This window comes from Phascolarctos cinereus, unplaced genomic scaffold (genome assembly GCF_003287225.1).
Source record: "Phascolarctos cinereus isolate Bilbo 61053 unplaced genomic scaffold, phaCin_HiC Scaffold_2;HRSCAF=192, whole genome shotgun sequence".
In the NCBI taxonomy this organism is placed as follows: Eukaryota; Metazoa; Chordata; class Mammalia; order Diprotodontia; family Phascolarctidae; genus Phascolarctos; species Phascolarctos cinereus.
The window spans coordinates 403318578-403346184 of NW_027555625.1; the positions used below are offsets into that span (position 1 = coordinate 403318578).

The 27607-nt window shown below is 38.0% G+C and overlaps 1 protein-coding gene across 2 annotated transcripts; it reads right to left on the bottom strand.

Moving 5' to 3' along the window:
* Positions 1-5658: 5658 nt before the first annotated feature.
* Positions 5659-27502, bottom strand: PANK3 (pantothenate kinase 3). Of its 2 annotated transcripts, XM_020992332.2 has the most exons (7): positions 27378-27502; positions 20448-20800; positions 17016-17269; positions 14887-15063; positions 14199-14322; positions 12496-12621; positions 5659-12014 (listed from the first exon to the last, which is right to left on the bottom strand). In XM_020992332.2, exons 1-7 carry the CDS (start codon positions 27403-27405, stop codon positions 11964-11966), a joined length of 1113 nt encoding a protein of 370 aa, XP_020847991.1. In that variant the 5' UTR covers positions 27406-27502; the 3' UTR covers positions 5659-11963. The 2 variants fall into 2 exon arrangements, with proteins under 2 accessions (XP_020847991.1, XP_020847992.1); XM_020992333.2 differs by lacking the exons at positions 17016-17269; positions 27378-27502 and having other exon boundaries at positions 20448-20653.
* Positions 27503-27607: the final 105 nt, after the last annotated feature.

Here is a 27607-nt window from a genome sequence, read left to right on the forward strand (position 1 = left end):
ATCATCATATATGAGACCAACAGCAAACCCTCCCCTCTAGAATCAAGAAACCCCTCCACCATTAGGCCCTTCCCAGCCCATGCAGCCTCACCTCCTACTTCTCTGGACAAACCCTCCCCCACCACTAGAATGGTCCAGTTATTGTCCCCTGGAGCAGGGGACTTCCTCCCTCATCTTTGCTCACACTGTTCCAGCCTCTCCATGCAATCTGTCCCTGGGGTTATGTGGAACTGCCAACAGCGTGACAGAGCGGGCAAAAACACTAATCTGACCATGGTCTGCATTCACTGCAGCATCATGTCCAGAACAAGGGGGTTTTAGCACCACGCTACTTTGCACTAATTGGGCCAGATTTCGAGTATTAGGTTCAATTCTAAATGCCACCTTTTAGGGAAGCGCATTGAGAAAGTGGAACACATATAGAGGTGGGTCAACCAGGGTGGTGAGAAGATTTAGAACCATGAGAAAAGCAAAAAAAAGAATCGTACGTAATCACTTTATTATCTATTTAAAAGGAGCAGCAAGTTATACATAATAGATTTGCAGTTTCATCTGCAATCATCTTTTTTATTCTATGTTATGGAATAAATTTTAAAAGAAATGGAGATGAACAGACTAGAGAAGAGAACTTGAGGGAGAGACACGTAATATAAAAGTATATAAAATACATACAACATCAATGTAAGGCAGTTAAACATAAAATAGAGAAGGTACCAGCACTTCAGGAAAGGCTTCGTGTAGAAGCTGGTGCTTGAGCCGTTTTCAAGCGAGGGACTCGGAGGCACTGGAAGGCGTGCATCCCAAGCATGAAGGTCAGCCACTGCAGAAGCATTGGGATAGGAGATGGAGTTCCTAAATGAGGGTCAGGGAGGCTAGTTTGGTTGGACAGTAGAGTGCAAGGAGAAGAGTGATGTATAATGAAGCTGGGAAGGCAGGTGGGTAGGAGCTGAGAAGGACTTTAAAGGTGAGAGCTCATATTTGGCCCCAAAGCCATTAAGGAGACACTGGAGTTGTTAGGTGTGGAAGGTAGAAGGTCAGATCTGCACTGATGAAAAATCCTTTAGCAGCTATGTGGTGGATGGATTGGAGTTGAGAGAGACTTGAGGCAGGAAGATGAATCGGGGGAACATTACTAGGATGAGGGTCTGGAACTAAGGTCATAACTGGGTGAGCAGAAGAGAGGTCGGATAAGAGAGATGTTCTGGGGGTAGAAATGGCAAGATTTGTCAAGTGATTTGATGTGAAGGGTGCTGGCAAGAACTCGTGTGTATGCGTGTTTAAAACGTGTGTACCTGTGACTTCCTCAGTGTAGGGAAGCCTACACAAATGCACTGGAGAGCAATCTCCCTCAATTGATGCACATTAGTGACTTGTTTAGAATCTTGGGAAGTTGCCTGGGTTGGGGAGCAGTGTTTGACATGCCCCAAAAGTTAAAGCTAGTGTTGGTCAAAGGAAGAGCCCAAGCCTTCTGACTCCTAGGCCAACTCTCAATCTACATGAGGCTGCCTGTCATGGGATTCAAAACAATAATCCACACTTTTTTTTTTTTGGCAAGGTAATGGGGTTAAGTGTCTTGCTCAGGGTCACACAGCTAGGAAGTGTCAAGTGTCTTGAGGCTGGATTTGAACACGTCCTCCTGACGTGGATAGAGCCAGAGCTCTATCCACTAAGCCACCTAGCTCCCCCCTCCCCCCAGACAAAGGTTATTCTGAAGAACACATAGAGGACTGCCCTTCAGATAAATATATTGAAAGTATCTACTTAGAGACAAAGCGATGACCAGACAGCTTCATAGCACTGTGGCTCATCAACTTTTTAAAAAAGTGTTTTAAAGGTTATAAATGAACAAAACTACACATCAAATATGTTTTGGAGACTATGACATTATATAAGGGTTGTCGGGCTCCTACAAAAAAAGTCAGATGAATTTTATTTTAGAAGGGACAGATGAGTCATGGACTGGGGACAGAAGAGAGGCTTTAGCTCAAATATCTAACACTTCCAGCTACATTGATAGAAACCTGATGATTGGAAGAGGTACTGCTTTGGCAACTGATTGGAGAAAATCTGGAGGAAGAGTCCAGGGAGTTCTTCAGCTACCGTGCTGATTGGAAATGAGCTGAATCCTGCTGCTGCATACAAAATTATTTCAGCTTATTGCCCTCTCGTGCTATTTAAAGTCACAGAAACTGAGGGGCGGCAGAGAAACAGAGGAGGAAATACAGACCTTATACCTGCTTCGCAGTTAAACGCGTTTACCGGACAAGGGGCTTCGTTTTGCTGGGTGACTGGAGAAAGCAGAATCCTGTTGAATAGAAAGCTGGCTTGGGGCTTGCTTGCTTTACCCAAAGCAGCAGCCCTGAGGTGCTGTACAGTTCTCCGGCGTCACTGAGTAAGTCAGAGCTGCTGTTTCTGCTAAAAGTGTGTAACACTTTGGGAGCCCTCTGTAAGCATGGCAGAGAGGTAAAAGAGCTTGTCGTTTCTTCAGAGGAGTGATTTTGCCCAGCAAGGCTTCCCTATACCGAGGAAATCACCGGTACACACAAACACACAACTCTTGCCAGCACCCTTCACATCAAATCACTTGCCAAATCTTGTCATTTCTACCTCCAGAACATCTCTCCTATCCGACCTCTCTTCTGCTCACCCAGTTATGACCTTAGCTCCAGACCCTCATCCTAGTAATGCTCCCCCAATTCATCTTCCTGCCTCAAGTCTCTCTCAACTCCAATCCATCCACCACATGGCTGCTAAAGGGATTTTTCATCAGTGCAGATCTGACCTTCCACCTTCCACAACTAACAACTCTCCAGCGGCTCCTTATTCCTTTGGGGCCAAATATAAGCTCTCACCTTTAAAGTCCTTCTCAACTCCTACTCACCTGAAGACCAGAAGGGGGACCAGCTGGCAAAGACACCTTCCTATGGTGCAGATTGCTCCTGAAGGGAGTGAGAATATCAAGGCCTGCAAACTGGAGTCGTCAACTGTCCTGAGCATGAGAACTTCCTCACTCCCTCCTAGGTTCCTATTAAGTGTTGTCCACTGTTCTCTATAGACACAATGTGCACTGGTGGAAGGATGTGACCTAAGTTTATGGGCAGACTATGATGTTTTGATTATTCCTGCTCATGCCTTCTATTATAATCTCTGATGTCTGATTATTCTCGTGCTCACCTTCTAATGAGTAAATGTGATTATTCTTAGCGTCACTGACTTTCTGACATACTGCTGGAGCTTTAGGAACTACACTTAAGTAGTAGGACTGTATCCCATTCCCCAATGGTACCCTTAGGACCTTGAGGGTATGAAAAAACAAAGGTCTTTTAAGAACCTTTTAGTCTCCTAAGGGTATTGAGGAAATTAAATAAGGAAAGCAAAGGTCCTCAAGGTAAGTTGGTTCAGTCTTATGGTATGAAGAAGGTAAAGAGAAGGAAGGGCAAAAGGAATATACGTAGCATATGAAGTTAAAGAGGTAGAACAGCCTATCTGAGAATATTCAAACATGGAAGAAGGGGTGGAAGTAAGCAGCAGATGAATCTCACTTATCCTATCCATTACAGAGTTTGATGTAAAGTACATCAAATTTAACAGGGAGAAGGATACTATGGGGAGAATAATCATAAGCAAAAAACCCTTCTGATCATGAAAGGGGGATTAAAAGGAGGAAAGACATATGGATGTGATGGAACATTATTGTGACATAAAAAATGACTAATTTCTGGATAGAATGAACTGAGTAGAAACAGAACAAAATAGGTAACATCATGAAGAAAAAAACATTCTGGAAGATTTAAGAACTCTGATCAAAAGCAATGCCCATCCACAACTCTGGAGCATCTTTAATGAATCAAATTACCCACTTCCTGACAGAAGGGAGTGATACAAGATGCAGAAACACACAATTTTAGACATGGCCACCACGTAGATTCATTTTGTTTGACAGATCTAGAGAGATGTTAGCAAGGTATGGCAAAAGAGGGCCATTTTGACGTATTTTTTACAACATAGTAAAGTTCAGAAATCAAGCAGACAGCAGGACAAAATGGAGTTTGTGGTTTCACATACAATTTTCCTTTTCTGTTCTGCAGTACATGTCTGTATGTGTACATACAGAATTTTTTTTTAAATGCTCTTAAGCTCATTTCTCCTTATACAAGTCTGGGTTACATGGTCAGATTCCTATGTCAGACATTTGTTCACTTAATAGACAAATGTCTGCAGTCCCTGTAATTTTTTTTTTAACATATTAATATACTAAACTGGCAAGAAAAACTATGGAGTCCTCCTCCCCATTCCCACCATTAAATCAAAGGCAATGGCAAAAGCAATGGGACAGGTAAAAAGCCTTTCTTTTTTCAAAGGAAGGAATTACTGCAGCTTAAAAACTTTTCAGTGATTTTAGTTCAAGAAACATTTTCACGGTGTGCATGCTCAATAGAGAATGTACTAAATGTAGGAAAAGAATCAATAGAAATGGAAACCAGACAGCTTGCTTCTCAAATTAAACAGCTGATGCCAAGGATGCAATACAAACTCTGTCGTGTTAAAGAACAGTTAAAGGTATGCCACTTTAAACACTCACTTTAGTATTTTCAATCCTTCAAACATAACCTCAGCTCTAGTCAGAGCACCCTAATAAAACAAAAAGGCCAGATTTCTAGTTTCATTCCTAACTCTAAAAATTATACTGAATGTACTTACACTACATATACAGTTCTAAGAAAGCTATTGTATGTGTCTCAAAAGTACGTTAGGGATGGACTTTTGATTAGGTGCTAACTTCCCTTCTGAAGGACATAGATTAATTACACACACCATCATGAAATGAAGATCCAATTCCTAACTTATTTTCAAGTCTTCCACTGAAACATTTCTACTGGTCAAGAAAAAAAAAAAGATCTAGCTGTGAATGGCAGCCTGTACCTTTCCCCATCTCTGACAGCAGCCACAAGTGTGTTAAGTGTTCTGCCCCCCCGGACGACATTAACAAGGTTTTCAAGTCAGAGAGTGTGGTCATCTAACCTCAAATTGTGACCTTAACGGCAGAACAAACTTACTATTTTTGCTTCTCCCTTAAGCCTCAGCTTCCTATACAGAAAGACTGGAATTTATATATGCTTCTAGTTCACCCCCTCCCCCAACCCCTCATTTACAGAGGAGCCTCTGAGGCTCAGAAGTTGCGATTTGACCCAAGTCACCAAGCACCAAGCAGTAAAGTGGCATTCAGCACCTGAATGAACCCCAATCCTCAGACTCCAAATCCTATACTCTTTCTAGTATATCCCATTTTCAATTTCTTTTACCTACCTTAATCAGTTTCTGTAATTTGTAGAAACTCATTTCAAGTATGTGAATGTGATAAAATGCAGTCTCATATTTAAAGAGAAAAATCTATCATACGGTCAACTAAAGCCACAGAATTAGTTTTAAGTTTAGAATATTACTATTTTTAACTTCTCTTGGGGAAAATATAGTAAAATTATTTCTATTTAAGTTATTAACTTAGCAACACAAAGCAAGGAGAGTTATTTTGCTATAATTCATCAAAGTAAAGCCACAATCTTGAACTTATATGTATACATAAATCCATTGTCATCCTACTATGTAGGGTGTAAAAAACACAAAAAGTAAACAATTATGGAAAAGGTACACAGTAAATATGGAAAGAATTTTATTAGGAAAAGATAAAAAGCATGGTTTCTAATGATCATACAGAGCAGCAACAAAACCAGGAAAATCAACTCTTTAAAAAGTATGTAGGGTGGAATGAGGTTGGCTTAATGGCAATACAATACCAGTAAGTAAACAAAACCCAGGCATCATTCATGCAAACAAGCATTAAGGGAAATCTAGAATAGTATGAGAATGTTTTAGTATGGGAATGTTTACAGTAGAGGTCACCATGAGAATTAAAGAAACTGTACATGTTGATGAAAAACATACAAGATGAAAAATAATAAATTAGGCAATTTACAAGAAATGTTTTATAGTTTACATTGCTGTATAACTTAGTAAGTTTATTAGGAATAAAACTTATAGTCCATCATACATTTTTTTACATCACAGATTCAGTGTCGGAACAGTAAACAAAATTCAGACATAAGTACAATGCAATAGAATAAGGCAATTTAAAACTGAAATGGCTTTTAAGGATAAAGTGAATCTCCAAATAAAAAATCAGATGTTTATAAAACTAGCTATTCTCTCTAAGGGATGCCGTAACTATTTTTAGAATGATTTGGTCAGTAAAAGGGCAACAAGTTATTTGAGTTTAAGAAGCAGGTATTTTAATGTTTTCATCTATAGCTTAATTTACACATCCAAGCACAGAATATATACAGATGATGAAATTATGCACATGTCCCTAAAATATTAATTCCATCAAAATACTGAGAGGAAAAAGGGAGAGAACAGCACATACATTTCTGGTCTTTGGAATGATTTTCACTTTCTAAACATTAATTGGAAATACACTGAGCCTCTCAAAATACAGAAGGCTACAATTTTCTTAAGGTGAGACTTCAGATTAATATTTCTATCTCATTCCAGGTGGAATTCTGAAGTGAAAAATGACTGCAATGTATGCATCACTTTTTATTTCCAGAATTTTCTCTAAGACAACACAATGAGTTGAAGCCTAGGTAGAAATATTGAGGATGCCAGTGATACTCACTTTCAAAAGATGCACCAGGACTTCAAGCAAGGCAAGATATGAAAGATATAAAAATCAGTATCATAGCCACTATTCAACAATTACATTCTAGGTGTATACAGCACAAACTAAAATTTGCAAACTTCTTTATGTTTATAAGCAATTGAAAAATAGTTTTCATTACTTAAAAAAAAAACCCACCTAAGAATTAAAAGTTCAGAGGAATGGAAGACAGAAATAAAGAAAATTACGATTACCAAAGGAATAGACTAACTATAAATTCTTTTTCAGCTTTTGCTCACCACAGATCATTCAGTTTCTAATACATCATTCAGCACTGGCTGTGATTTTTGAAGTTACCAGTGACATCTCACTGCTATATTTGTTTAATCCTATTGTGAACAGAAAGGGAATATCTGCTATTTCCATTACATTATTCTCAAATAACTGAAGATAAAAAGTGGAAATTCTAAAATTAAATATATGCAATTTATGATATAATATATGTTAATGTTTGCAAGTTATTCATTTTGTCCTTTGTAAACTTTCTTATGGATCAAGTGTTTGATATGAGATGTACAAGTACCTGAGTCTCCCAACACCTGCCCCTCTGTTACAATGAAGATGGGAACTGCTAAAAAACAATTAGAAATAGGTTTCTGGCAATCACTGGAGGATCGCGTTTGTATTTATAATGATCTGTACTCAAGAATTTAAATTGAAAATTTTCCTTTTGTACAATACAAATATGGCATTTCAGAATAATGCTCATATGATTTTCAGTTTACATTAAAACCCTAAAGTTAACTGCTTCTTTTCAAGCTTCAGCCATTTTAAATTCTACTAGAGTCAGATACAGCCAAAAACATGGTTTTGTCACAAAGCCTGCCTTACTAGTTCTAATTTAAAAAAATAAACTATGTTAGTGGAAACAATTTTTCAAGCATACTTCTACAGTATAGCTGCTAAATGAACCAAATACATATATCAACTCAAATAAGACCGTTACCTTATAATTTCTCCACTTAGTAAAACCAATAGCTTTAAAATTTGAGAATGTTAGTTATGATGAAGTTATCAGTTTGATAAGAAGCAAAAATTTAGTACCTATTAACACTGGCAAACAGAATTATATGCATGACATGAATTTGTAATTAACTTCACAAATTCATTGCATATATGTAAATTTTGTTTCAAATGTGGAGGAAAACAGAACAAATTATTTATTTTAAACACAATCTCACTTTCTCTTTAGGATCCTAATGATGCACTTTCACAAATAAACATAGAATTAAAAGCTGGAAGAAACTTGAGAGACCTAGATCTAGTCTAACCTCCCCCTCATTTTTCATATGAGGAAAACTGAGGCCTGTTGAGGTGAAGTAGTTAGGACAGTAACAGTACTCTTTACGAAACACCACAACACAGCTTCATTGAATATAAACAATAAGGCAAATTAAGTTTACTTCAATGTCAAAAAATTTCATTTTTTTTGTCACTTAAAATCGACTCAATTTAGGCTAAATATTTTAAAGCAGGCAAAAAGAAAGATACTCAGTAACTTTTAAATCTCTACTGAATCTATACTAGGTTCAATATAAACTACCATCACAGCAAACTATTTCCTCAAATGAAAGATAAAATTATGTCAAGTACACAGTCCCTAAGTTCATTTTGATGACAGGGCTTAAGGAATAAAGCTACTTTGAAAACCAAGGTGACAATTTCTTTGATATTGAAAAGAAGTTTTTAAGTAGACTTGCTGCGTAAACAGGAACATTTCATTGACACTTTGCTGGGCCGGCCACTTTAAAAAATTGTCAAAATTTTTTTTTAGTAATACCAGAAAAGGCAAAGCCTGTTTACTGTTTTCCTTCGTGAACTAAATGGTGAGTAAATGCACAAATACAACCCAACAAACACTCACTTTTCTGTTCTTTATACATGGCTTTTAGTGGAGAAGGGTTTTATTACCAAAATACATTCACAAGTGCAATATCTAAAATGCATAAAGTGCTCAAAAGAAAAAAAATACCAAGTGTGTAGTCCATTCTTTGTAGCTAAAAAAACCAAAAACTTTCTCCCAAGAGGAGCTCAGTGGTTATAACAGGCATTTCAAAACTACTGCCTAGCTATATCTTCAAGCCAAGAATGCAAACACATGAAAAAGGGGACACAGCAAGGGACCATTCTTTTAATCCAACAATGCCACGGATAAAGAAATGAAAATCTTGTCATTTTCTTGGTCCATTATATTGCTTATAGAGATGGAATAAGCATTCCAATGATTGGTACTCCCAATACAAGCGATCAAACTTGCATTACTGAAGGCAGAAAGTTCATGAAATCTTCATAGATTCTGATATTTGGCAAGCAATTTATGTCTGTTCAAGGATTTTTAGATGTTCTATTGATTAAGGGCAGCGAAGTTTTTATTGCCTAAGCTAAAAGTAAACAAGTCTCTAGTGCTCTCTAAATCAGTAGGGTCAGCTCATCTATTAATACTCTGCCACAAGTAAATTGATTAGTGCTGAAAAGAAACCTTGCTCCTTTTTTCAGAAAAAAAGGCTACCCCTTCCCCTCAACCCCCCTTTTGAGTAATTCTGAGGTTGCTGTGCTCCTTCAATTTCAGAGTATATCCCATTATTTTCTTCGGAGTAAAAATTAAGTTATTAAGTAGAAGATGAGTTGTCTGTACAAGGTAGCAGAGACAACAAATAAATCAATTAAGGACTCAACAGGAAATTACTCCTTTGGTGCCTGAAGTTGGCTTCTGACAATACCATTAAGGTGAAGGAATTTAAGGCACTGAAATTGCCAAATCAACCTAGTGAAGGGATTATAATTTTTAGAAACTGTTGAGAAAAATGTGCCCAGACAGGTATTTTTCCATTTAAAAAGCTAACTTTTACATGAGTTACTTCAATAATTCTATTCGTAACAGGGAAATGGATACTGAGAGTGATGCAGAATATTTATTGGGAACATCCAGGAAGTAAGTACCAGGGCAAAAAGAGGGGATTTCCTGACATTTACTGAGAACTAGGTTTGCATATATATTCTTCCCTCTCAAGTGGGTTTTCCTTTGGAAAACCCCTATTCAGGAACCTTCACGTTCATTTTGTTATTTCTAAAGCATGCAGCTTTGAGGACTACAATGGCTGAGCTTAGAGCTAAAATCATTTACAATGCTTAGAGGGAACTGAAAGATTATCAAGTGTAATCTTAATAAGCTTTTGTAGCAATTGCATTTTCCTTATGCTCCTGGAGAAATAGGATAAATACTGGAAAAAGCAGAGTGATGGTAACCAGATTTTATGGTCACTACATCCATCTTTGGTTGTAGGTGACTTCACCATTAACAAAAGACCAAAATTCAGGATGTACCACAGTTCCAACACACATATTGGGACAGCATCCACACTATTTTTAAATGAAAATTTTCCACTCGAAGTCTGAGAGAAAAATCAACATTTGTTACTTTTTTCATTTAGATGCCTGCCCCCTAATAGCTACTTATGTAAAAACTGTATCACCTTTGACTACAGTTTAAATGAAATTAAGCCCAAATTGGAAGTCTTCAAACTAAAGAAATCATCAAAATATGGCTGAAATATATATATGAAATAGCTATAATAGGAAAAATTAAGTGGGATGTCATCATTTGGGGTTTTAAAACAGCTAAGATCTTAAGTTTGTCCAGTTTAAAATTATCTGGATTCTTTCTTTTAAATGACATTCCCACTACTCCCAACATCCCTCACAATTCCATGGTTCAGAAATTCATGACTTTATAGAAGGAATATCTTATGATCAACAGGGCCTGGGAAACATTTGAGAGCATGATATCTAAAGGATACATGATGGAGAAATGTTTATATAGCGCATCACAGCCTACTGAAAAACATAAGAGAAAGTCTTCTCTACCAAGTACATATTGAGTTATGCAGTGGTTTCATACAGATACATAATACTTCTCTTCATGTAATGAGTACCATCATGGTGTATTAAGAAGTGGTTAATATTCTCAGCGTTCCAAATTCTAAAAATCTCATGAACACTGTGCTAAAGCACTGAACTACTTTGATAATGTTACTTTGAAAACAAAAACCTGAAAAGCTCCACAAATTTACCAAAAACGACGACTCCAACAAAATAAAGGGTAAATTCCAAGGCCAACAAAGTTTTACAAACAGTGGAATTATAATGCTTTTATTGCCAGAACTTACAAAACACTGATCCTTTTACGATTCTGCAATACTGCCTCTGAATCCCATGAAGCTTCAAAATAACTAAATCTTCCAGTTTAACAAAACACTCTGAAAGGTTAAGCGGGGCTTTTTTTTCCTCACATAACAGAATACAAAGTTTTTTGCCTTGTTGGTTCATACCTTATAAAAATGGGTGACTGAGCTCTGGTCTGAGAGGGATATAGAGGGAATACACCTGACTTGAGTGACACACTTCCATCTCATACCATTATGTCTGTCTTTCTTAAACAGGTCATCATTCAAGTTATCAAATTATTAAATTTTAGATATCTTTAAATGTAATAAGCATAATGATTTTTGACTCCATGAATAGTGCTCGACTGCACCAACTAACCGAAAGTAGAGTACTTTTATAAAGTATACTGTCAGAGCTTAAGTTGGTTATTTACCTGCAGCTTCACAAATCGCTATATATTTTAATTACATCGTGGTATTTGAAAATACTTTGAATTCTGCTGGGGATCTGTCGAAAACCACAGAAACATACTATTAGAAAAGCGCCAATGGTTCTCAATGCCTGAAATTTTATATCACATGAAAATGGAACCTCTCTATGACACTTTGGTTGTCATGGTGAATTTTCAATAAAGGGCGTGAAAAGTAACCAAAAGATGGGTAAAAGAGACTCTTGTAACATACATTCTGAATGAATTATTTTCATAAACTAAATATCTGAGGACTCCAAGATTTTTCTTTGAGCATACACTACTGTAATGCTGACGACTTAAAAATAAACAGAAATATTTTTTAGAAGCTCAATCAGAGGTTGTATTGCATCAAAAGGATTTCATACTGGCTATATACAGAGAAGAGTAAAACCAAAATCCCTAAAGCATCTCAACTGGAAATGCTTCATGTTACAAAGATCTCACTGTAATATGGCAACATTCAGTAGCTTACCATTTTGACATTTAAAAATGAACAGCAACATTGCTGTTTTTCCCCTTGTCCTTTGGTTCCCATCAATTTAAATAATGTAATAATAATCCTTCTGATTTTCAGTTCCAGTTGGATGGCATCGACACAGCGACCTTGATGCTTTAGCTGAAATTTGGCAGCCCCAGGAGAGCACCAACTGCTCCGAAGTATCCCTGTAGAAACAGCATTTTTTAAAAATATCAATGCCCATAACAGCAAATGTTTTTCAAAACAATGAGTATATTATTTATCAAGGAAAAGTAAATAGGACAATTCCCAACATCACATCTAATTCTGGTTAAAAAATGATTTGACTTTTAGTAAAAAGAAATAACCTATGTATAACAAATTGACTGTCTATTTGCAGCAGCAAAGTAATCAAATAAAGGCCTCTTAGTATGCTGGATGAATCCTCTGTGCAGGATCTATACAAAGACTTGAACAAGAATCACACAGGGTGAGAGGCATATAAGATTGGATTTCCACGGGCACATGGAGAAGCCACACAGATGAATTTCTGAATGAATAAAGTAGTCTCTAAATTTTTTTAGAAGTATGTTCTACAACTTTCATAAGAGAAAAAAAAGCTATCTAGCTAGAAATTTACAACAGGCTCTCAAGTAAGGAAGGGAAGCTGACAATCTCACAACATACCTCATGTTCTAGAAACAATGCCTTCAACTGGCCTTTGGACCAATAATCCAATGCATATGCCAAAAGTTTCATTGATAGGGTATTGACACGTAGAAAGTTTCCAACAAAGACGACTCTATTTATTTTCTAAAATAAAAAAGACGCTACTTAGAAAAGCATTATAAGATCTGTCATAGATTCTTATGACACGTGTCTATGATCCTTACTCAAAATATATGTAGCTGAATAACCCATTTTAAGAACAGACACCAAATTATAAGTGAAATTTGCCTTAACAGATTTGCAAAGTGCTATGGTACTTTTGAGATTAAGCTGTTTCCATATGCATAAATTTAGAGCTGAAATGGACCTTAAAGATCAAGTAATCAACTCTTCTTCATTTTATAGATAATGAGAAATAAATGAAGATCAATGTTTAAATAAACCACCCAAAGTCACAGAAGTAAATGGCAAAGACAGCATTTGAACCCAGGTCCTCTGACTTAAAATCTCGCGCTCTTTTCTACTCATTAGAAATGGACATACAAGGTTTGCTTTGCAAAACAAGCTATGCATTTAGATACTGCAGTATGACAGTGAAAAAGAAAAGGGGGTGAGGGGATGACAGCTATACTGCAATTTAAATAAAGAATTAAAGATTAAGAATTTGTTAGTGTGCAAACTACATTCTTAGGGGAGGACTTTCTATCACATCAATGAGAGTATTGTCACCAAAAAGTGCATACCAGGTTCAACAAAGTTAACTGGTCTGCCATCATCACCAGCCAACCTCCTAATTACTAATTCAGTTTTTCAGGTGCTTCAATAACAGAGTGATGATAGCAGGAAAAAACCAAACACTTTAATAATATGAAAACCTGTTCGTTATACTAAACAAATACAAGTGCAGACCTGGGCTAATCACTGAGGTTCTTGACCTACAGAACTGAGAACATTAAGCACTTACGTGTAAAGAATCATAGTAGAGTGTTGTGCTATAAAGACAGAAAACAAAAATAGTTCTTGCACCTAAGACATTTATAGCGATTCCATATCCCTACATACAGACACACGCAGAGTACGTTTAAACTACAATTTGATTTACCTAAATGATAAATTTACCCTGATCCTTTCCAGAACTAACTCCATGTGTTTGTGGATCTGAAACAATAAAGGCCAAAGCTGCAAATCAAACCCTGCCCCCATCAACAAGCCGAGCCATGCGAGGTTGAGTTGAAGGGCGAATCTCGCCGCCTTCATAGCCCTGTACAATGCTGCTTGATCCACGTGCAACAAGGCAGCACTGTAAAGAAGCCGAAGACAGCGAGAAGTCTTCCAGACGCTCAGCCGACTTTAACGCAAACAATCAAGGAAGTCCCAATCACGGAGACCAAAAAGGGAAAATGAACTAGTTATTAGACAAGGAGCACTTCATCAGAGCTCAGCTTCGAATTAAGCTGGTAAGATTTCAGGCTTGCTGAAAAGGTTCTGCATTCTGTTTCCTAGATGAAAAAGGAGATGTAAATGCTGCTTTAAACTAAGGCCTCTCTAACCAAAACTTTATTTGACTGCCAATTAAGCCACAGTAATAAGAAGTAGGAAAAACACATTGATCCTTGGGTTTTAATGGAAATAAAATATATTTTAAAATGTAAGTATTTTTAAAACTTCATAGTCATACAGTTTTCATTCAGCATTTTTCATCTAATTAAGAGCATGCTTACCTCATTATCAGCACACATCCTTGCTATAGAACCAATGTTATTGGTGATAGTAACTAAAGTAGCTCTTGCTAGATCTTCTTTACTAACAGATTCTCTCTTCTCCTTATAGATCATGTTCCCAAAACTGCAGGGAGGGAAGGAAAATGAAAAAGAGGAGAGAGGAGGGAAGCAAAGAGGGGAGGTCAAATCCATTGTAAATAAGGCAGCCTGTTATTACAGACTTAAGAACTTCTCATAGCCATGGCAACAGCACTTTTTCCTCAAAGATTTAAAAAATTATCTAAGGTTGATCTTTTTTAATACAAATCACATGCACAAAACTACTGACACAGAATATCGGAAGTAAAAACTGTATCTGTAAGAGTGACTATACAAATTAAGAGTACTACTCATTCTTAGAAGGAATAGGTTATCAAACACTACTTATTTGTAAAACTTTTGTATAAAACATTAGATCTAGGAAAATTTTCTGCTCTAGAGACCTCCAAATAGGGAAATATTTTGATCCATTTCGCAAAATTACTGTTGTGCATGGTTAGGTAATTTTTAGTTGCCCTCTTAAAACTCAAGTTAACCCATCAGTCTTATCTACATAAAATTCTATTCTCATAATTGTTTGCTATACACTTAATTCATTTGCAAAAAAAAAAAAAATGACCCCTGCGAGTGATTCAAGAATTTAACTTACCTAGATGCTACAGTCCACCCTGGCAAGCCAAATCTTTCATAATCTCCTCCATAAATATCACGGACCAATTTATCAGCATGGGTGCTATCACCTTTGGAAGCCATTTCAAGAGCTTCTTCAAAACTTTCACAGCCAGTCAGTAAACTACATAAGCCCAGAAATGTGCCTCCTCCCAGGCTAAACAAAAAAGAAAAAAACTTCATGAGAGTTCTATTATATCCTTTCCCCAGGGTCATAAATTCTCTTCTCAAAAGCTAAGACACCGAAAAATTCTTTTAAGAAAAACATACTCTGTCCTTGTGACCTCTCCCCCAGATTAGCTGGTTCCTCCCAGAACCTCCATTTCAAAGAAGAGATCCAGGTTAATCAAATCTTAATATTCCTCCTTTCTTCTGACTCTCCAGTTTCTCAGTCATGCCCCCTTGACCAGGTACCTTACTTTTCTCTTACCCCTTTCAGCTTCCTTTAGTGTTATCTTCCCCCTTTAGAATGTAAATTCCTTGAAGGTAGGAGTTATCTTTCTTTCTGCTTATATTTGTATTCCCAGTGATTATCACAGTGCCAGGCAAATAGTGTTTAATAAATGTTTGTTGACATGTTTTCATAAAAGTTATGAAAGGGACTCTGCTTAATAATTTTAATTCCAGAAACCATCCAACTTGACATGGGTTAACAACTTAGCGAAGGTATATTATAAGTTTTCTTATATTAAGTTCTGACACACAGGAGGATCAACTTGGAAAAGGGGTCTAGAGGGGGAACTGAAATAACTGTATCTTGCAGGAAAATACAGGTAGGCTCATAAATTTAGAGCTAAAAGAGACTCAAGAGTCTAAAAAATTTTCTTCTAACACCACCTGCACACGTAAATAAGAAGGTGAAGGAAAGGACTCCATATACCGGGGAAAATGTTACTGTAGCTGCAATTTCTAAATAAAGTTAAACACATCCTCAACAAATGACTGCAGATTCCACTTATTTTTTGTTGTGAATATTAAAATAAGTTCACAGTGTTTGCTGCTTTGCTGACAGAAACTTCCTGGGTTCAACTAAACTTTTTCAGGGTTATATCCTAGAATGGTTCAAAGTTTACAAACGGTCTAAAAAATGTGACACTGGCACACTTCTCATCGCTGTCAGTGCAGAGATGGAAGAGGGACACACAGGACTGAGAGTCATTGTGTAACTTTTTGTTTCATGGGTTGCTATAGCCAAAGAACGGGCTATCACCAACTGGAAAGCCTACTCACACACAAAGCTGCCAGTGCTTGTACTACGTCAGCACAGCTTTCTAAAAACAACAAAATGAAGCCTGAAGATGGACTTTTTAATGCTCAAGGAGTAGGAAAAGTCATTAATCAGAGTCCCTAATTTGAAACAGGGATTCCTAGGGGAAAACTCAAGACTTTAAATTTTTCGAGTATAATTTATCACTGATTTAGTTTCCCCAGTGATAAAGGATGCAACATCTACCTTGCCTTCTCAACAATAATGAAAACGTGGGGAGAGCTTTGATTGCTAGAGAAGTTAAGCACCAAGGAAATTAGTTTCTTGTTCCTAACTCAGAGGTAATACACACAAATACTGTGGGGAGTTCTATGAATTTGTTCCAAATAAATACTTTTTTTGTGAAGATCTAGAATAAATTATGGTATAATCAACACAGCATTAAAATTTCAATCGTTTAAAGTATGACACTAAAATTGATGTCTAAGTCATAAGTCTATCTAAGAATCTGAGGCAAGTGAAAAACTCATTCATACTTCAAAAAAAGCGCACGCATATGTGTGTGTGTGTGTATGTATGTATAAAAAGTCATGAATGAAAATACCCTACATAAAAAATTTTATTTCGCATTACAAACCAACGTGGCTTTCCTTGTCATATAAATGTTAGGTGTCTTCCTGGCAGGTCAGTATTATCTATTTACAAAGAAATTTGCACTTCCACTGATGGAAATCTACAGAGGACAATATTGCTATACCTTTGCTTCTTTCCAGAATAACTCAAGAGACTAGAAAAAAGCAGTGAATAATGGGAAAAGGAAATCAGTTCCTTTAAAACATATACCTTGCATAATGTTGACTTAATAATTTATTTGTGCATTCACAAGACTGAATGGTTATTACCTTGTTCCGGTAACTCGCTTATAGTTGTCTTTGGAATGGACAGCTAAAATACTAACTCCAGAACCAATGTTCACGACCAGTAGTGGATATGGGTCATCTAAGTTAAAAGGCATCTTTTGGCATCTTTCAGGTTCTGAGGCATTGCCAAAATAATAGCATTCTGCCTGCCCATTAAAACTGACAGAATCTATATACAGCAAGCCCTTTACAAGGCAGTCAAGTTCATCCAGTTTGTGCAGCTGGAGGTTTCCAATCTGTTTTTTAAAAAAAGAAAACATCACCAGCCATTTAAAAAACAAAATATATCAACCATTCAAATAAAGCTCAAAACTCTTATGCTACACTTTACATGATTCTGGTTGTCTGTTCAAAAAGCATGTACAACACTAGTTGTTTTCAACACCTGGAACAAAACTGTCATCTATAACCACTCTGCAGAACTGAAAAGATAGGGTGGAAAGAGTGATGTATCTAAACTAAGAGTTGAATTGCATGCGACTTTAAGCAAATCAATTAACCTTTCTGGGACTTAGTTTCATCATCCATAAAATGAGAGATTTGGACCAGATGACCTCTGAGGTTCTTTCTAGTGCTAAATCTATGCTATTATGGTCTCTTACCAAAAATTTCATTAAGCTCTTATTAAGCCTTGTTTCAGAATTTCCAAGTTATTCCATTTAAAAATCTTAATGTGAACCTTATGTTCCATCCCAGTTATCTTTCTGATCTTCATTTCCAATTTCTACTTCTGGTACTGTATCTGCTACTCATCCAGTAGGCCCTACTACATTAGAATTGCTCTAGAACATAGCTGATGTGAAAGGCATTGTATCTGAGGCGTTTTTCCCTCCCTGAATATCATTCAACATGCTTAATCATAACTTTCACATCTCAAGATATATAGTAGTTTAGGAAAGATGTGACATTTACATGGTTATTTCAGGAGATATAGCAAATGGAGGGAGATCACTTCTACAGCATCACTGACAGATCACTTACTGTCTGCTTGAATAACTCAGGCATTAGAGTCTTACAATATATGGATTCTCTCCATCCTCCTTATTTTAGAAGCAAATAAAACATTTAAACTGAAATACCAATAAGATTAAGAAATACAACAGATTTGTCATTTTATGGTCTTGACATTGGATATAGAATTGTCAAGTAGTTATACAATAAAAAGTGTTCCTTCTCTAACATTTTTTATCTGAAGAAAATGTCAATAATGAAAGATTCCATCCCCTAAAAAAAATGTCAATTCTGCAATATTTTTTTGTTTTGTAACCTAAAAGGTATCAGTGAATTCCAATGAGCAATAAAGAACACCAGGCAAATGCAATAAAATATTTGTCTCTATCTTTGTTGGCCAAACTCGGTTCAAAGTAAAATAAACTGTATGACCAACATTATCTATCAAAATGAACGGTAGATCTTTAAGGTTGACTCAAAATTACAAACTGGATAGTTTTGGCATGCTAACAGCAGTTATTTCCAAAAGCCAAGAAATTTAAATGTCACTAAGTCAACAAGCATTTGTATAGGTACTTACAATGTGCCAAGCATTGCGTTAAGTACTGGGATACAAAGAAGGGCAAAAACATAGTTCCTACTGTTTCAAGGGATTCACATTCTAACTGAGAGAAGCCAACATACAAATAATCACGTATATAAAAGGAAAAAACAGTTGGGGCAGACAGGAAAGGCCTCCTATAGAAGGTTAGATTTAAATTGAGCGCTAAAGGAAGCCAGGAAAACCAAGAACTGGAAGTGAGGAGGGAGAACTTGCCAGCAATGAAGGCTACCCAGTGACAGGGCAGATTGACACGCGAGGAATGGTAAGTAGGTCGGTGTAGCTGGTTCACAGAGTGCATAGAGGAGTGTAAATCATAAGACCAAAAAGTGAGGAAGATAAAGCTGTAGCTAGCTGTAAGTTTAGCTGAACAAATTTTTTATATTTGATCTCTGAGGCAGCAAGGAGCCACTGGAGTTCACTGTCTTTTATAAAAATCAATTTGATAGCTGAATGGAAGATGGATTGGGGAGAGACTCACAAGAGTTAGGGAAACCAATTCGAAGGCTACTGCAATAGGCTAAGCATAAGGTGATGAGGGCCTATATAAGGATGGCGAATGTGTAAGGAGAAAGAAAGGTAGGGGTAGGATGTGTGTGTGTGTGTGTGTGTGTGTATGTGTGTGTGTGTGTGTGTGTGTGTGTAAGTATGAAGGTCAAAATGATGACCTACTTGACAGGACATTTAGGGTGAGTGCAAGTGACAAGTTGAGAATAACACTAAAGTCTAGGTGACTATGCATGGTGGTGCCCTTGACAACAGTAAGAAAATTATGAAGAGGGAAAGAATTTAGACAGAAAGATAATGAATTATTTTGGTTTTAAACAGACCTTCCATTCACAATACATTAGTAAAGAAGTGAAGTCTACACTTATTTTGCACATACTAAAATATGCACATGCTATCTCCCCCAACAGAATGCAAACCTCCTTAAGAGTAAAAACTGTTTTTTTTTTTGTCTTTAGTCCCAGGGCACATAGGAGGCACCTGATAAATGCTTATTGGTTAGTGTATATGTGATACCATGTAAATAAAACATCATTTTAAATATAAATGTATGAATATATAAATAATAAACACAGTAAACATAAAGTAACGTGTAAATAAATTTTTTTTTAGCTTTTTACAGAATCAGAATGATGGACTTATAGCCATATGTAAAACTTCAGAGGTCATCCAGTCCAACCTCCCATCAAATGCAACACCTGAGGAACCAGGTAGTAACCACAGTTACTATCAACTCCTCCAACACCTATTTTAACAGAGGGGACAATCTAGGATAATCTGTCACAGCATCCAACCGCCTGGGGGATGAAAGCATGGTAGAGATAGCAATAAGGAAATAGAACTGGAACCTGCTGAATGGCAAAGAAATTCATTCAAGCTTTCAGGACAGGAGGCACTGGCACAAGAGAAGTCTGACAGGGGGATGGCTTCCTACTCCTCAATTTATCTGTACAGCATTAAGTGGGAGTGGATTATGGAGATGACAATTTTTATGTAGCCTGGTAGGTCTTTGAAGCAGATTTCCCACCTTAAACAGGTTTTTAAAAACACACTGGAAGCTCCTTTATGGCGAGTGTTGGGGCAGAGGACTACAACAAATGTAATAAGCAGTCCTATCAAGTTTCAAATGAGTCTAGAATGTTGTTCTTGGAAACGTGATTTGAATAATGGATATCCAAATCTGTACAATATGTTATACAGATGTTCTACTTTTTTAAAACCACAGACATTCTCTCAGTACACACTAGCTTAATGATGCAGCTAAGTAGCTCAGGCATTAACTCCAGGTTAAGGTAGCAGCTTGATATTAAAGCAAGAATTAGTTAGACTTGTAATAATTTTTAACAGTTACCTACCGTGCGAAAATCTTTTTCAAACTTGTAAGCACCACCTCCAGTAGCACATAGCACCGTGTGTAATGTTGAGAAGTTTTTATCTCTCCCCATTTGGATAAAAGTAGGCAGGTCATGGGTTGGAAATCTGATAAAGTGCAAGTTCCCTCTTCGGCCAAAGAGTGTCAAATCCTTCAGTTCAAGATGAACATCCCTAACTCCGGTCAACCCATAGGCCACATTAGAAGTCAGATATTTCCGGATACTTTTTAAACTTTCAACTTCTTCTTGCTCCTCCTCTGCTGTGATATCAATGGGTTCAAAATATGCAAGTTTCACAAGAGTGCCTCCTATGTCCATGCCAAACCATGGAAAAGCTATAAATATAAGAAATGACAGAAATCAATGCTGATGTTTCAGAAACCAAGAAACACATTAGCCAGCCACAACATCTACCTTTTGTTCTGGAGATCAGGTCTCCCTATCTTGCCCAGGATGGAAGTGCAGCAGCCACTCACAGACTTGACCACACTGAAGCTCAGAACTCCTCATCTTCAGCAATCCACCAGGGCTAGCCACTCTGGTCAACCTCTCAAGGACTGTAGGCCACCACACCCATCAACCATCTATGCTGAAATACTGTTTTCCCTGCAAACTCATCTTTCTTTTCCTCCAAACTAAAAAACTCTAGAGTTGGAAGGAATATTAGAGATCAACTGAAATCCAATTCCCTCATATTGCAGATGAGTAAAGGAGGCTTAGAGAAGCTAAAACTTTTACCCAAGGTCTGACAGTAGTTAGTGTAAAAGATGAACCCAGTCTTAATGTTACTTCAGTGCTATTTCCCTAAATGATACTGCTGAATTAAATTTTTTTGTTACATTTCTTTTCATTGTAATGGAGTTTGATCTATTATCAACGTGCCATACCATACTATATTAGCTCAGGATACAAGGTTGGTCTGACACAAATGATTAGCAAATTCATTTATCTATCACAAAGACCGTTAGGTTCAAGTCCACTTAAGCTCTGTGTTGGAGGTCAGGAAGAACTTACTCTTTGGGACCTTAAACAAGGAAGCTGATACTGATGGTCTCCAAGGGTCCTTCCAACTATAAAATTCAATTACACAATGTGAGTTATCTAACTTTTATGATATAGACTTGAGATATTATTGTACCTTTGTTCCCAAGGTTTTTTTGAGTTAGTTTGCAAACACAACAGAAACAGATTTTCTACAAATTCTTTAGTATTTTAGGGTACCCTTTTAAATCTGATTAAAATACCTAACAATTTCCATGGAAAATTTATTAAGGAGAATTCTCTTTTAATTCTTTTTCTACAACTCTACTTTCCTTTTTTAACCTTTCCTAGGAATTCCTTCATATTCCCTTTGCTTGAAACATACATTTTCATTAATTTTGAGGTGGGAGATAGAAGCATAAGACTCAATTAGAAGGGATTCTAAACTTCTCCATTTCGGAACCTACCTACTGACTAAAACTAAAAGAGGGCAGGTGAGCTAAGGACTTTAAAAGCAGACACACAAGGTTCTATTCACAAATAAAAATAAGATACACATATATTGTCCGTATTCAATTGTAACAAGTTTTATTACTATCCCAGATCAGTATAAACAGAGGAATGGTATAAGGCGAAAGGAATAAATATTCACATAACGCCAGCTATGTACGCGCAGTGTGCTAAGCTTTAAAAAAATCTCATTTAATTCTTACAACTCTGTAAGGTAGGTGCTATTATACCCATTTTACAGTTGAATAAACTAAGGTAGACGGAAGTTAATTAACTCACTCAGGATCAAACATCTTCTAAGTGTCAAAGGCCCTATTTGAACTTAGGTCCTTCTTGGCTTAAGCCACACAGCTCTATTCACATAAATAATGAAAAACATAGATTACCTCTATTTTGTTTAGCTCAAAACTCAAATAAGTAGTAGGTAGCAATTTACACATGAAAAACCCTTTGTTAGAAGCTATACCAGGAGCACAGCTTTAAATAAAGATGTAAGATCAAATAAAGATTTAAAAACAAACCTTTTATTTTCCAGCATTTTCCAACCAAAACAAACCTATTATTCATATTGTAAACGGTAGGCACTGATTTGTATTTAAAAGTTCCAAATTACTGCTTTAAAATATTAATCCTATGAGTTTTTTCCCCTCCATTAAAAAAAATAGATAAATCAGAAGTACCACTCAGTAAAACTAACAACTACAAGGGGAAACTCCACACTAAATATGGTTCCTTGGATAAACACACTTTGGTGGGATAGTAATAGGGGCAATTCTATTTATCCAACAAAGCAAAAAAGACTTTGTAAGAATTTTTCCAATCTGCTGAATAAATGTGAAATTAGGGCCTTTTCCCTGGGTATTAAACAAAGAGGCCATTCTGGCATGGCATAACCATAATCTGTACTTCCATGGCTTTAAGTTCTAGAAGGGTTGTGAGAAAAACTCTCTATACAACCAGTGTTACAAAAAAGGGTGGAGGGGTTATTAACCTGATAAAATATTTTCTTTCTGAAACTCAACTCTGTATGAAATGATAAAAAAAAATTTAATCTGAAATCTTTTTAAACTCTGAGCCTCTGCATTCATACAAGAATATATATCCCAAATTATAAGCATCACTTTTGCAGGCAACTTAGAAAGCTCTATGGGGTTCAGAGCTCATGCCATTTTTCTTGCCTGAACCCTTCGGACAAGATTTATAAATACCAATACCACCCTACATCAAAGTGAAAACCCTAATTAGCATTATTTATATATATACATATATATGTATATATGTATCTGTCTATCTTTGTAATTCTCAAAAGCTACATATAGGGAGTTATTTCTAGTTTGTAGATGAAGAAACACATTTACTGTTTTTAAAACCACACAGGAAAACCCAAGATAACTCAGTTTTTGACCCCCTAGATCACACCATTTAATTCCAAAGTACACACTGATGATCCTGGCTGTGGGAATGATTAGTATACTAATTCTGTAGGGAAAAAAATCTCGTCCATGATTTCACACTGTCATATGAACATTAATGTTCCATGAAATTTTTTCAGGCAAAGGCTGATGTGCTAGGAAAGCCCTTAGGCATAAGTGGAGGGGAAATTGTGTTTACATTGAGAAAAACCTCAAAACTGAACTGTCCCTCTTCTATAGGATTTAAGAGCATGACCACTAGGTTTGCAAAATCATTTAAATTTGTTCTAGCTACCTAAAAAAAGAACAGCACCCATAAATTAAACATTCTATAAAGAGCACATTATAAAAAGTGCATCCAATCCATCCACTCATCTTTATTCAATGTAGAACACCACCCAAATAAAACAGCAAACTAAATTGGGAAGGTCTGTTTAACTGTCACATACTGAGCCTCTATCTGAAAATGAGGACACTGCCATTCTAAAACGCAGTCTAAGACTGATCCAACATGCAAGGACACTTCTGAGAGGCCATATGGATGTCCTAGGTCACACACAACCACAGAGCTGAGTGTGTATGGATCATCGAATCCAATCCCTCAATTTTACACATTAGGAAAGAGGCCCTGAGAAACGAAGTTATCTCCCCAAAGACAGAGAACTCTGAAGGAGGCAAATCAGGCTCTGCGCTCCAATTTTCTCACAGTCGACATCACTCTGTGTGGCTGGCTTCTTTCTCAATCAAGGACTCACTTTTTAAATATAAAGTCTTTACTATCTTACTCTGTAAAATTTTTAGGTGACTAATTTTAATATGAAAAAACAGGGAAAATGCACTGCTATGAGACTTCAAAATGTAACTAGGTCTGCTCCTCTCTGGTAGGAATCATGATGTATTCTATTCCCAGAAAAAAAGTTAGTGCTACCCACCCTTTGCCCAGAAATCCCTCACATCTACAGGAGACTACCGGAATTCAAGCTAAAGTTGTGGAACACATTTGCCAATCAAGGGATAATGCTACCACATAAGGAAGCATAGGAGAAACAGCAGGACAGGGAGTAAGAAGACACAAATCCTAGTGTCAAACCTACTTCTGTCTGAAGAGTCTGATTACAGACCACAAGTTACCAAATTCAAAATCCCCCAGTTCCTAAAATAGGAATATGTCTGTATCCTACTTACCTCAAGTATAAGAACAAACTGCAAATACCTGCAACATGGCATAATACACTCTAAGAACTAAGCTACAACCACCCCAACCCCCAAAACTTACAGTTCCTTAAAGCACCCACAGCTGAAAAAGCCAAACGAACATATCAGTAAGGTTACCACTACAACATAACTTGTAAACACCATTTCTGAGAACAAAATATTCACGATGTAACAATTTAACATAGCAGGGAAAACCAAGTACAAAAAAGTACTGAGTACAGGCACCTTGTTGAAAGCGATCATACCCTCCCTAGTTTTATAGTGCTGAAATCTTCTCCAGAGTCTCTTTTGCTGACAACCTCCTGTTCTGTGTTCCTCACCCGGTTCTACCCCAGAGGCCATCACCCCATTAGCAGCAACCCCTCCTCCCACCTCATAGGGCCCTTTAAGGTACAGATTTGTTCCATGTAGGCAAAAGGAAAAACTGGGACGTCCAACCATCTCTTTAATGATTAACAGACGACACTGAATCACAAAGGCAAGGCTGTTAATTTCTAACACGCTATGTTATAAAAGTTTTACATACTGTTCAACGTTGCAAAAGGGGGGGGGGGAAAGAATCCAGCACCAAAGAGCTATTTAAACACCACTGGCACTGAACAGATTTAGGAATTTACTCTTTAGGTGAAAAGAAAAAACTAACAATGACAAAATTATGGTGACTTAAGAAATAGAATTAAATGACAAGGTAGTAGATTTGCACCAAGTCCCATACATGAAGTGCTTACATAGAAAACTTTAAAAAGTAGAGTTGGGTTACTCCTTAGAATTAAAATCAAGCTAGCTGAAAATTCAATATATACCAAAGGTAGGTAACAGAGTGATATGTGGGTTCAAGTCCCAGCTCAGATGTTTTAAGAACATGTCATTCAATCTAAATTTTCCAGCACTATAAAATAGAGGTAACAGCACCTGCACCATCTACCTTATAGGGTTATAGTTTGGAAAATTGTCATTATGAACTTCAAAGTTCTCTACAGATGAGCTATGTATATATTACAAGCAAGAGAGTTGGAGTACGTCAGTTGAAATTATTCAAGTGAACGGCAGTCTTGTAAAAACTGAGATGAACAGAGATCAGCAGATAAAAAAAAATTGTTTTGGCCTGGACCTATGATTTCATTGGTATAGAAAACACCCTCTGAAGAAATTTCCCAACAGCTGCCCGAGGCACTGAGAAGTTAAGTCACTTACCCCAGAGTCACCCAACCTGTATCAGAAGAACTTAAACCCAGCTTTTCCATGACCCAGAGATCAGCTCTCTTAACAATCACCATTTTGCTGTCTCAAAAAAAAAATCAGTTCAGATTTTAACAATTCATATCAATCACTTTTATGTAAGCCTTCTGGAAAGCAGGAACTAGGTACAGAGCCTGTCTTAATGGTATGCTTTCCTAACTTTAATTACTCCTACAACCTAACGTTGTAATGAGCCAAGGTGTACAAAATGTATGTCGTTATAACATACAAATACACATAATCAGAACAACTCTGTGACAGAGATAAAAAATATTATTTCCATTTACAGACAGAGAACTTGAAGGTCAAAAAAGTTAAATGACCTGCACATGGTTACGCAGGTATTCAAATCATGGCCTCACCTACCCAGCTGTCTCCAATATTACTGTTCCAAGTTCCCAACCTGCTCCAAACATATTTAGGTCTTCTACTTGTCATGTGGATCACGATTTATATTTTGCTGAATGGTGAAAATTACTATTAGGTTTATCAAATTGTTTTATATGTTAAGGTAAATTTACTCAGCCTTTTCCAGTTTTCATTAATTATCTCTCCACTCCTCCAGATAAATCAACTTAATGGTATCCGGAACGCAATCTGTAAAACAAGCAGGTTGGGGGGGCACTTAAAATAAGGTAATCACGGGGCAGCTGGGTGGCGCAGTGGACAGAGCTCCGGCCTTGGAGCCAGGAGGACCTGAGTTCAAATCTAACCTCAGACACTTAACACTCACAAGCTGCGTGACCCTGGGCAAGTCACTTAACCCCGATCGCCTCACCAAAAAGCCAAAAAAAAAAAAAAAAGAATCACAACCGCTGAGTAAGAAATACATCACAAACACGCCAGAAAAGCGAAGGCAATCCCATTCGTCTTCCTTCTTGTAAACCAGCGGCGATGAGTCGGAACGGAGGAGCTGCACGCACGCATTAGAAGCCGTGTCCCTGCCCTGGTCGGAAGCCCGACGCCGGGAGTGAACAAGTCAGGCACGGAAGAGCGGCTCTCAAGCACCAGACCTGCGGTCGGTCCGAGCTCGTCTCAAGGCGCCCCGCGCAGACAGAACACGGGCTTCCACGAGCGCCACGAGCAAATCCAACTTCAAAGCGCGTGCGGGCCGGTCACTACTTCTGCGATTAGGAGGGAAAGAGCGCTGCCGGCTGTCACCTCGGTCAGGGGAGCCCGAAGGCTTCGGTTCGAATGCCGACTGTCCTTCTACTAGCCAAAGGGGAAGCAAACCTTGGTTGCCTCAGTTGCCCCCTCTGAAAAGCAGGGAAAGAGGAACAGAGGCGACGCTGCTGCTCGCCCACGGCAGCGGCACCGCGACCCGCTTCTGCCGCCGGCCGGGCCGACCCGCCGGGCCAGGCTGCTTCCCCGGCGCCCTCGTGCACACGCGCAGACACAAGTTAGTTTCCCGAAGCGTGCACACCGGGGGGGGGGGGCGGCGGCTAGCAGGAGGCGGCGGCGCTCCAAGCCCGAACTTTCCCGGAGCCCACCCGAGCGCAGGAGCCCCTCCCCCGCCCCTTGCTTCCCCAGCCCCCGCCCGCGGCCCCCGACTTACAGGGCTTTTTGGCATCCTTGATCTTCATGCTGCCCGCCGGGGGAACTGGGGGCAGCGGCGGCGGCGGCGGGGCCCGCTCCGGGGGGCGGCGGCGGCTCGGCCTGAGGGCTCCCGGGTCCCGAGGAGGCGGCGGCGCCGAAGCGCGGGCCGGGTCCTCCCCACGGCGCCGCGGGGGGGCGGGCTCGGAGCGGGGCGGGGCTGCCGGCCGCCCGAGGCGATGCCCGGCCGAG

Coding starts and splice junctions, on each gene's coding strand:
- PANK3 (XM_020992332.2), bottom strand. CDS start 27,405: ATGAAGATCAAGGATGCCAAAAAGCCCT. Junction 15,064..17,015: donor AAGCGAGTTACCGGAACAAG/GTAATAACCATT, acceptor TTTTTTGTTTAG/CCTGGGAGGAGGCACATTTC. Junction 12,015..12,495: donor CATTGTTTCTAGAACATGAG/GTATGTTGTGAG, acceptor CTGTTTCTACAG/GGATACTTCGGAGCAGTTGG.